At 35.0% G+C, this 12,500-nt stretch overlaps 1 protein-coding gene across 2 annotated transcripts in view; it reads right to left on the minus strand.

Annotated features, from left to right (window-relative positions):
- LOC135211272 (pinopsin-like) overlaps positions 1 to 12,500 on the minus strand; it is a 175,004-nt gene that overhangs the window by 294 nt on the left and 162,210 nt on the right. For both annotated transcript variants that reach the window (XM_064244585.1, XM_064244586.1), the window contains exons 6-8: positions 5,599 to 5,727; positions 2,227 to 2,304; positions 1 to 1,832 (exon numbers count right to left, since the gene is read on the minus strand). The exon at positions 1 to 1,832 is cut by the window's left edge and continues 294 nt beyond it. In XM_064244585.1, coding sequence (XP_064100655.1) covers positions 1,590 to 1,832; positions 2,227 to 2,304; positions 5,599 to 5,727 — 450 coding nt within the window. In that variant the 3' untranslated portion in view covers positions 1 to 1,589. The remainder of the gene's footprint in view (positions 1,833 to 2,226; positions 2,305 to 5,598; positions 5,728 to 12,500) is intronic.

Raw genomic sequence — 12,500 nt, forward strand, 5'->3', positions numbered from 1 at the left:
CAAAATCGTAAAAGAAGAGGCTGACTGAGACATAAATGAGGAGCCACATTTTGTTTGAACTTACTTGCATTGGGGGTGTTACTTACTTTTAAAAAGTGGTTATTCATCATCATTGTAATCAGTGTCTTGCCCACCTCAGACAATTTCCTTATTAGAGACAAGACACATATCCTATTTAATTTTTTCCTTAGTCAGTCTGAACATATTTGATACACCTAAGTTACGAATTTTGATACTAACACATTTTTTTCATATCCTTAGTTTTGCAGTCTAGATAACTTTCTTTCTCTCGGAAGTGAAATAATGCTATATAGAATATCAACAGCTTTTGTTCATCGTCTAAAAGCATAATATGTAGTAAGGTGATGGATATAATAAAATGCATAAAAATGGTAATTGGAAAGAAATTCGATATCTTTGGAAGTGGCTGAGACACAGGTGAAAGGATACATGTTAAACTAGAAAGTCAGTGACAGCATAAAAGTGAATTCGGGTGTGTTGACGTTAAAGCCAACATGAAATAATATGTATTATGTGTGTGTACGTGTGTATATACGCGTGCAAGATCTCGCCAAATAGAAGTGTGGTTATGTAGCTTTTGTTTATGGGTACGAGAAGGCTTTGAACTTAAGATTTTTGTTCTTTCCGATGGTCGTTAAGTAACATAACAGGTAATTTTCAACTTAATTTTTAAATGGTAGCACAACATTTTCCCTTTTAACTATACTTGTAAATGGCATAGAGTGATCCAGGCGATGGAATCAAAGTTTAGCAGTCGTTCATAAGTTGATTGTTTGGTTTCCATGTCTTACGTCGAAAATGTCGTGAATGGATTATTTCGTTTCCATGTCTTACGTGGGAATTGGACTAGATTTGAAAAATGCTTTTACAGTTAACCTTCTGTTTTCATAATCTTTTATTGGCATTTGCTTAACACATAAACTGGAAAAGACAGATCAACTTACAGATCTCGTCTCTGGTTGCTTGGAGATACTGAATATCGGAATTAAAATTAATGGAAGATTATTTTATGTAAATGTTCATTCGTTTTCTTTTATTACTCCTTTATTTGATCATTTAAATAGGAGCTTTCAGGCAAATGAAAGGTACACACGCAATAAATCTGGCTTAAGAGTCAGTTCTCCTCGTTTGGGAAAAGGTCGGGGAGGTAAATGAAAGACAGAATGAGGAAAATGTTAATTTGAAGTGGTTTACTGATGATGATGTCATTAAGCAAGATGAGGATGAATAAAGGTCTTGAGACCTGTGTGGTCACTGTGGCGTGAAGCTTATTAGAGTTATTAAATAAAGACATAAAGAATCAGAAAGGGAGAGAGAATGAGAGAGGAAGAAACAAAGAGAAAGTTAATCTTCTTCGGTCACTATACTCTAATGAGAAAAACCATAAACTGAACACACTCATGAAAAAATAAATGTCTGAATGTCCCTCACTTCGCGGGTCACTTTTTGTCATCGTCGTCACCTTCTCAGATTTCATCCCAGATCCTTCACGACCACATGACAGCAAAGCCAAGCTTCGCATTGATTCTTTCGTCTGGGTAGCCCTTCATCCGACGGCTACTCCTGCTCTATAGCCGGCTGACTGAGGAGGGAGGGCAAGAGTCCTTGGCAGAATGCGAAGGAGAGGCCGAGAGGATGGTCGTGTCTGTCATGTGAGAGGACTTGGAAATCCTTCGCGCCTTGCGCATGCTCTCGTCCACTCCTGCGACTCCTATATTGGACAGGTCAAGGTCGCCGTCCTTGTCTTGCAGGAACCCGCGCACCCGACACCTCTTCATGTTGTGTAGGGTGGCCATCAAGGGAGGCCATACCTGGAGGGGAGACAACAGACCACCTTCAGCGGTTGGAACAACGAACAGGTGGGCTTTTCCCGCCTAATCTGTGCCCGGCTTCCATATCTCACCTTCAAATTCTAAATGACCTACGGGCTGCTCTTCGAGCAAGAGCCCATAACTTGAACGCTTCCATTCCTCATTTCTCACTTTCTTCGAACATAAAGGCTTTCAGTTGGTGATTCGTCCATTTACAAAAGTAAGAAAGTGAGATTTCAAAGAAAATATTTAAATTTAAGTTATTTATTTCCAACCAGGTGAAGGATTCATGCAGAGACTAATTTCAAGACCTTCAACAATAACATCGAGTGTCTTAATATAAATCAGCTGTAAAAAAAAAATCAGTATCTACACAGCAAGATGGGATGCATACCTCACGGGGTCTCGCCAGCAGAAGCACTGATGGGTAAACACAGGTCAGCGATACAATCTTCATCCAGTAAGACAACACCTGGCAGGGTGAGAAAATGATGAGTGCACAAGTTAACTGTCACAACATTTTCTTCCTAGTTTATTAACGAGTAGAGCGGTCTTATTACGGCAACCAATAAGAATTTGATATGGATGGTTGTTTATATTTAACAAGTGGGGTTAAAGCTAAAGACCGAGTCATATTTCACTGTCAAATCAGCTTGAGGTGTTGGAAAACATAAAATGAGACATATGAGACATACATTTATGTATAACTGAATCAAGAAAGTTGGGAACGTGATAAATGCATAAATAAAAGTAAATGAATGACCTCAAAGATATAATCACAGAGTTAAATACAAATTAGTTGCCTTATAGATATTTTCTTTGTATATGTGTGTTTAATATGCTTTGTGAATAAGTTTTTGTTTGCCAAAGATCTGAATGTGGCCAGCTGCCGCCCTGTATAATCCTTTAATTGTCTTGTCCCCGTGTCTGAGCAGTTCTTAAATTGTACCCATGTTTATGCTTGTTTGGAAAGGTTACTTATCCTCCAGGTGTATTGGATTCTAAGTACTAATCTCCTTATAATCCCTATCTGTCATTTATCCGACCCTTCATTGTACTCTCCGTTTCTCATGTATATCATTTTGTCTGCAAAGTAAAGGACGTTGAGTCGAAAGATCTTGCAGTTATTCCATTGTTTATCTTTCCTTCATGTCTTATACCTTTACACACACACACACACACACACACACACACACACATATATATATATATATATATATATATATATATATATATATATATATATATATATATCTGTGTTTGTGTGTATGTGTATACATTATATACATATATATCACATATATATTATATATAATATATGTACTTACAACTTTGGCCCAATTCCCAAAAAATCAATTGATCTGTTATCTATAGCGGTGAATTTGTGCATGGTGGTTGGTCGACTTTGGTTGGTCTCATCCAGTCTTAAAGATGTTAAGAACCACGACGTTTCCATTAGTTGAGGTTGTTAAAAAGAGAGAGCGAAAGATATATATATATATATATATATATATATATATATATATATATATATATATATATATATATATATATATATATATAATAGTCACTATAATGTTCCTCTTAGGACTGTTAAACCAAGGTTGACCTTTCTGTGCAGAAACTTTCCATGAAATTAAACGCTTCACTCATCAACACAAGGGTATTGCCAGAGTTATTTTGAATCTCTTCACAAACTGAGCCACTCGCCTCCATATTCCGGACACTCTCTGATACCTCCTCCACATCATCTACCCGCACTTTTTAATTTCTCTTGTCTTCCTTCCTCCAAGTTATAAGTTAGTCACTTCTGTTATCGACCTTTCATTCTCCCTTTTTGCACACAACCAAGCTACTACAAAATGCAATGCCACGATCCTACTTTTGCCCTGCACTAATCTTTTAAGAACCATAAATTTCCTCGACCTATCTCCGCATCTCTTAAATTTTCAGCTCTTTTTACTCTACATTAGCTACACAAAATTCATCCTGACAGCCTCAATAGTTTTTCCTTATTGGCACATTCAACATCTACTACAAAGGGAAGTTAGAAAAACGGTGCCATAATTCAGTCCAGCTTTGGCTTCCATAGAACTCCGCAACCATTCCAGATCGTCTGCATAGCCGCTTCTACTTTCCTTCCTTCCTTCCTTTCTTCCTTCACCTATTCTGTCACCATCATCAGCAACATTTTCATCCCAATACCTTTTCAAGTCATCTTTTTCGATTATGTCGCCCAGGACACTTACACGTTCATTTCTCAGCCTTCCTGGTTTAAGTTGGTTTTCATAAACTTACCCTTACTCACAAGCGCCCTCATGTTTCTCATCGTACAAGTATAACAATAGGGAAAACATAAGAGTTGTAGGTTGTATAGCAATTTTGAGATGGAAATTGCATCATCTTCTGGTTCCCTTTGTTCCATTAATATAGACAGAACTTTTCGACTTCATTCACCCTGTTTTACAGTTATTCTCAAGAATCAGTCAATAAATGTATGTACATGAGTAAGTGCGTGTGTCCGAGTTATTCCAAAAGGAAATGAATTAACAAAAAAATTATGCGTAAAATTCGAAAACATAAACATACTTGAAAATAATGATGAGCTCTATCCAAAACCCCGAGGTTTTTCCATAAAAAAATCGCATGTATATTAAAATTAATAATATATGATAAGGAAATATTGAAATAGAAAGTATAGAAGCCCTCGAAAGACCAATTTGGTTCGCAGAGGCCACCTGCAGGGTAATAATATTGGAAATCCATTACATAAAGGACCCCGCGGAAGTTCATAAGCCTTTTCCCAGAGTCCCAACAATTACTTCTGTAGAAAAGAGAGAGAACATTTAATTTTTCAGAGAGGTTTCTAGATGACTACTTACAGGAAAGAATCCTACGTATAGGAAAGAGTCCTTTCTGTGTAACAGTATTAATGACGGAGTTTCGTAGTTCCTCTATCTCGTTAGCTATTACCAAGCTCCCTCCTACACAACTATCGCCTTTCGGCAACTTTCATTTTCACTTTTTCCCTCAAGTAATTATTTAGAGGCCTGGGAGAGGATTTGGACCTTCCCAAGGGTTCTTTGTTTAATTAAATCCCAATGTCAATACCCTGCTGGTGGTCTGTGGGCAGTATTGATTTTTTAGGAGCTTATTCATATTACTCAGTGCTCCAATAATGTGTTCTATAAATGTGAGATTAATGTTAATTTCAAAGTGAAAGAAGTCCAATTAACTCTTTATTTTTTATTTTACAGACGGTTCTAGGCACCGATTGCTTAATCAGTAATAATCCCTTGAGAAAAAAAACAATGTTCCCTCATGAACACAATAAACATTACTCATACCTGTCCTAGAACTGTTACTTTTCGAGTATGCGACATTGTCTTCGCACAATATTGGCTAAGTAGCGTGAAATCATGTTTTAGTGAAAATAATGCGGAATCTTTATTCAAAATCATTTGCAACAATCAAACCTAATTTTTTTCATACTTTGCATTATAAGGTCTAGATGGTGATTTTAGTCATAGTTCTTCTTTCATAGTATATAATAAATAAACGCATTTGTCTCTTAAGACAATCCCTTATGATGATAAACAATTATTTCAACCTACCACCTGGCTACAAGTTCACAGAAGTATCGGAAAGGAAAATATTAAGCACAGAATATAGAAGGGTCGTGCATATATTGACTGGGAGTAATGCTAGTGTAAACAGCCATGCAATAAACAAGAAAGTGTTTAAAATGATTACACAACAACCGTACCTTTGACCAAACAGGGACTTCAACCTCCGCTGACTGAGTCATGAGCAGCACGTGATAGGGCAACATAAACAGCACTGACATCAACATAGCGCCACATAGCACGCTAATTCCTACGTCTGACTTCAGAACCTGGAGTGAAAACAAAGTTACATTTTCAATTTGTATAGCTCTTTACCATACAGGGCAATACAAAGAACAATTCAGGGATTTTGTTTCATAGTACAAACTTTAAATGTTTCATTCTTGTAAGCACTTCACATTAAAAAAAAAAACGTCCAATAATGAGGAAAAACCAGAAATTACCCAAAAATTAAAGAAAGGTTGAAATCATCCAAATACAAACGCCGCCTCTTCAAATATTAATGTTTCATATTAAACTTGGATAGGTAGATACAAGTAGGCAAAGGGCAGTTCTTCTATATTAGCATTAAATAAAGTCAAAAGGATTCATGAATTAATTTATTGAGTTTTAATATTTTTTAATCAAAATCATTCATTGCTTGTTTGTATGGTGTTTTTATGTTGCATGGAACCACTGGTTATTCAGCAACGGGACAAGAGGCTTTGCGTGACTTCCGAACCACGTCGATAGTGAACTTCTATCACCAGAAATACTCATATCTCACACCTCAATGGAATGCCCAAGAATCGAACTCGCGGCCATCGAGGTGGCAGGTCAAAACCATACCGATCACGCCACTGAGGCGCTTGAAAATCATTCATGGATTCATATAAGTTTTTCAAATATGCGTTGTTAGAATTATTAATTTTTCAAATAGCGGTTTTTTTTTTTTTTTTTTTTTGCGTAATTTGAATCAAGATGATAAATGTATTTATCTACATAATAATTCAACACGTAATGTTTGTCAAAATATTAAGGGTAAAATGATTCATGAATTTCTATCATGATTTCTTACAGATTTTAGGTCTCAATGATTCATATGATTTATGCTGAAATGACGCACCAATTAATATTGGTTTTGCTCCTAATCTAAATCTAAATAATTCATGGATTCATATGTTGGTTTTTCACACAATTTAGGTCAAAATGATTCTTTGATGTAAATATGATATATATATATATAGTTATATTATATATAGATATAATCTATAATATATATATATATATATTATATTTTATTTATATACTATATATCTTTAATATATAAAATATATATAATTATATTTTTTATATCCTATATATAAATATATAATATCTAGTATTCTAATTTATTATAATATAATATATTAATAATGGTTGTGTGTGTGGTGGTAATATATAATATAAATATATCATAGTATAATATATTATTATTAATTATATAATAATATATAATATTCTACATAATTTATATACATATATGTTTCATTTTATACATTTATAATATTATATATATATATATATATATATATATATATATGTATATACATTTATATATATATATATATATATATATATAATATATAAATATATAAATGTATATATATATATATATATATATATAATATATATATATATATATTGGTATATGATACTGTGTGTGTGTGTATATATATATATATGTGTGTGTGTGTGTGTGTGTGTGTGAAGATAAGAGGGCAGTAGAAACAGACAAAACAAGTCTCATGTTCAAGACTCTAGTAAAAGAAAATAATATTGTGGATTATAAATAGAAACAGATTATACGATAATCTCTTTAAAGCCAAATGTACATAAAGATAGATTAGTCATTGCTGGAGGTACCAACCTATATAGAAGGGAGAAGGAGGGCGACTGGAATTAAGCCAGGTGAAAAGCAAAGAAGCCGGTGACGACAGGTAGAGAGGGGTGGAAGAGGTATAGGTATTCAACAATGGTATTGTCTGTTTGATATTGATTCCAGAATAGATAGTGCTAGCTCGGAAGAGCCCCTTGTAATGATTTTAAATTGACTGAGTTCAATGTTACTACCACATTTTTTTGGCGTGCTCTCTTATATTCGAAAATCGGGATCACTCAATTTATTGCCCGTTCGATAGCTAACGCCTCTGAGAGTCGGCGCGTACCTTGAGAAGTCTTTGGGTGCAGCCCACGTAAGTTCCTCGAGAACACCTAGGACAATCGTATTCATATATCACCCCATACGTCATCTTAAGTATTGAATAAAGATCCATAATGTCTTGAAAAAATCTGGGAAAGCTTTTGGTTAAAAGTTTTATCATGCAAAAGTGGAACACTGGCATAGAAATGAAGTTTGGGAACGGTTGGAATTTTGTACTTTGGCATGAAGTTGTTTTTTAAATTTTAGAATACTGATTTTTCACATAATCCACTAAAATGGTTCCTAATGGTTGGTTAAGGGGTTTATTAGGTTTTATTTGGATCAGTTGTCCACCATCTGAAATCTCGTTTCCTTTACAATTTAGACCCTTATTAATTATCTTTGAATTTGCATTCCATCTGCTGGAAATGGTGACACATTCTCGGAAAGGCTGAAAGGGAGGACGTTCAGTGGAAAATTGGAAACAGGAAATAAAGAGGAGATTCGGTAATTACTGGCGGCTGCTAATTATGAATGCTTCAGAATTTTGTTGGCACCATATTGCCTCACATTTCTTCATCTTAATTTTAGACGCGCTAGAGCCAAATTGCAACATTGCTGATAAAGCGAGTTCTTTGTGAAATGGACGTTCCCAAAACATTGCAAACTCTATAAGGCTTGTTCAGATGGATACGTTTTAGAAATTGCTGCTTGGGAATTAAACTCGTAAATGACGGCAATTCAAAAAATTAGTCACTATTCTTTAAGAACATCACAAAGTGATTACGAATCTGTCGAATAACAGATTATCTCTATTCCTGGATAAACAGCGCAATTTCTTTTAGTAGAATAAAGTATTACTTTAATATCCCTCCAGAACCATACACTAAAGCAGTTATTTTTAATGATGTTCGGTAAAACATCAAACTTGAAAGGCCGGTGACGTTAAGAATGTAGGAGCGAGAAAAAGCTGACCTCTGGTTGCATCTGGCAATATTTAGAATAAAAAAAAAAAACCTGTGCTCTCATTTCGTTTCTATCAAATGTTTCATGGCAGAACGTTTTGTCATAATATGGAAACAAAAAAGAAGCTCGTCATTTCATGAACTAAATATGAATTATATGTATTAAAAGGATCATCATACACGAACCAGAAGAAAAAAACTTGTTGATCTTAATCTTGAAGCTGATCTTTCATTACTAATGACAGCTGGGAAGGAAGAAGAGTCATATCCTGACGGTAAACAAACTATTAATTTCTCCTTTTGATTCGGAGAGAAAACTAAGAACTAGGTTAGTTTTGGGTTGTGTATATATCCCCGTCTTTGTAAGTCACATCCATAAATTTGAAGTCGCTGCGCTAAGCTGTGTTCGCCATTTATTAAGCGAAAGAGATTTTGGGCTAAATCCAAGTAGGGAATATGAAATTAACCGCTAGAGACGACGTAAAAACTTTCGTTGTTGATGAGCATTGCAAATCGTGATCTAACTGTGCACATGGAGTTTTCCGCAAGATTAGCGCGTGGGATGTTCAGTTTTATTTTAGAGTCAGATATACCTGATTCGGAAGCTAGCAATTTCGATTTTTCTCTTTTTTCTTTTCATTTTCTTCTCGTCTGATTGATGGCTCTCTAATTGTCGCTGTCGGCCCCTAAATCTGTCCTTTTATATATAAGTGTATTTTGTTTATGTTCCTCGTTTGTTTTTCTTTTGAAGGCTAGCTTTTTTAAGGACAATTTCAGCAGTTTATTTATTTGTATGCTTTTCCCCCTCTAGATTTTGGTTTCAAAATATTTCGAGTTCTTCAGGAAATCGATCTCTCTCTTTTTTTTTTTTTTTTTTTTTTTTGTACGAATCTTGGAATACTTTCGAATGAGCGCTCTCTTTCTCTCCCTACAGAAAGCAAACATCGTCGTCTTGTGAGTATATGAGATTCTAGACCTTCCCCCGCTTTAATTAAAGGTCCGGGATGAAGTAATGAATGTTTACAACATTCCTTGAGATTCCGTCTTTTAATTATCAGACTTGATTTTCATTCTTTTGAATCTTTTGCCATTTCAGCCGGTCACTCGTAAGGAATTCTTTTAATCAAGAGTATAGTAAGAAGAGCGAAGACAACCTGATTGTCAGGATAAATGCATCGGTATGAAAACCATGGAAACTGGGAAGGATATGGTCATATATATATTATGCATTTGTATATGAATATATATATATATATATATATATATATATATATATATATATATATATATACAAATTTCTATATATATACCGTACACACACACACACACCCCCACACACACACATATATATATATATATATATATATATATATATATATATATATATATATATATATATGTATGTATATATACATATTCATATACAAATGCATATATGTATATATGACTATATCCTTCCCAGTTTCCATGATTTTCCTACCGATGCATTTATCCTGACAATCAGGTTGTCTTCGCTCTTCTTAGATGGAAAGAATCCTGAATAACTTTTTTATATTCCTGAGACGCTTGCCTGGAGAGAAAAAAAAAAAGCATTAGTCTGATTCAAAAGGTCTTGATAAAAAAGAAAGTATCGACGAACAATGCCCTTAACTTCAATAGAAATTGTATAGAGAGAAAATATGCCCAAATAGCATATATATATATATATATATATATATATATATATATACATATATATATATATATATATATATATATATATATATATATATATATATAATATATAGGTAGATAGATAGATATAGATATATATAAACACAAATACAAAATACATATATGTATACATATGCTATACATTTGCTATTTGGGCATATCTTCTCTCTTATACAATTTCTATTGAAGTTAATAGCATTGTTCGTCGATACTTTCTTTTTATCAAGACTTTGAATCAGTCTTTGCTTCTTTTTCTCTCCAGGCAAGCGTCTCAGGAATATACAAAAGTTATTCAGGATTCTTTCCATCTACTTTTTCTTTTTCGGGACTATCTTCAAGACTAGATTACAAAGTGACGTACAGGGCTTTTAGGGCCCATCCTGAGTACCGTTACTTCCTCCACTCCCCCTCCGTCAGCAGCAGCTAACCGTTCCCGGAGTAATGACTCTGCCGAATCTTATTTGGCCGAAGAACTCGGGGAACTTAGCCAGCGCCCTGGTTGTCGCAGCAGCTGGAGCCGATGCCCCCCCGGCATCTTCAAAGGGCTTGAGTCTTCCAAGTCTCCCCCACGGCAACATCAAACCAACCCTGGAGAGGTCGAAGAAAGAAGGGAAAAGGGCGTCGAGGTTTTCAGAAACCCTACGAGAGTCAATAGTCTCTCGACGCACTAGTGCCTGGCACAGTGCCACCCTCTTATAGAGAACTCTGACCCTCTTCATCCAGAGGAGAGTGCCAGGTTCTACTGCTTTTCCTTCTTATCCTTTTGTAACTTTTCCTGTTTTTGTACTGCCTAGATATTCTCTTTCTTAGCTTCCTTTCCCTTCATCATTACCTTTAGACATCTATTTCTACTGCATGCTCTGCTTAGGCAGAGCCTCATCAGCCAACCATTCTGGTCTCATAAATTTGTACTTCGTTAGGAACTAAGATCCTCCAAAGACATGCCCCATTAAGCTCATATGCTTGTCATCATGTGCCACAATTGGAACAGTTCCTTATTCTAGGCACTCACCATTTCCATGCGAATAGGAAAATTTTAGCCAGCAAAAAAACTGCTATAACTTTAACTATATTTCAAAAAGCCGGGCTCCTTTATACATTGTTTGATATATATATATATATATTATATATATATATATATATATATATATATATATATATATATCTTATAATTGTCAATGTCATTGGTGAGACTTACATTCGTGTAATTTCATTTCCTATCTAAGGAAAATATCTTTCTTGATTCTATCCCCTTTTAGTCTACACTAATGTTCCCTATGGAGAAATTAATACTTCTGCGTCGTCCTAATGGCATGAGACATTTACTTATCAAAATAGTAGGGCTATTAACACCCCTACGAACGCATAATATCACCCCATCATGGCAAATACATAGCATGTGTTTCCTTAAACAATAAGCTGACAGTATTATAAATGATAGAATTAAGTTTACCTACTATTAACCCTGTAGGCTAAGTTAAGATTATCTGATCATTTATTGCTGTTCATTTTAACAGTCATTTCCAGTGCAACGTTATATTCTAAGAGTAATAAAACTTGATTTTTCTTTATTGTGTTATAGCAAAGTGTTAGGTATTAGTATCTTTAGTCATGTCACACTTTACTTTTATCTTTCTTGATTTCAGTAATTTTCAAGACTTAAATAATTTTAAATTCTCTGCCATTATCCGCAGAGTTTTGTTTTATTTTAGATCATAGGTCCTCTCAAGGGAGCATAGAAGGCTCAGTAATTTGTATTTGTCATTTGTCTTTATTTCTGGCTTGTCTTATCCATTCCAACCCGTCTAGGATTTAAATGTCCTCTAGAATGGGGAGATGTTCAGGATTTTAAGCCAGAACCAAGTAAAATAATAACCTTTTCGAAAGGAAGTTCATATTCTCGAGTTGCCCCTCCGAACTGAAGGCCTCCATTCTCTAAACCATCTCAATTCCTATTGACTGCCTGGAATTAATCTCCACAGGTATCCTGTAAGGGGGTGGAGCCTCTCGATGCCAGAGATTTTAAAAGGAGGAGGCAACTGCAACTCCCCCTCATAAGTTCCAGAAATCTCAGAAGTCTCTGATGCCTCTCACATGCAGAACGACACTTCTCCCCTTTTGCTCCCTTACTTCCTCTGGGGATCCCACACGCATTCCTTTGCCATCCATAGTTCACAGATCAATCAGCAAAAGAGAGGACAAC

The sequence above is a fragment of the Macrobrachium nipponense genome, chromosome 4, assembly GCF_015104395.2.
Source record: "Macrobrachium nipponense isolate FS-2020 chromosome 4, ASM1510439v2, whole genome shotgun sequence".
Lineage (NCBI taxonomy): Eukaryota > Metazoa > Arthropoda > Malacostraca > Decapoda > Palaemonidae > Macrobrachium > Macrobrachium nipponense.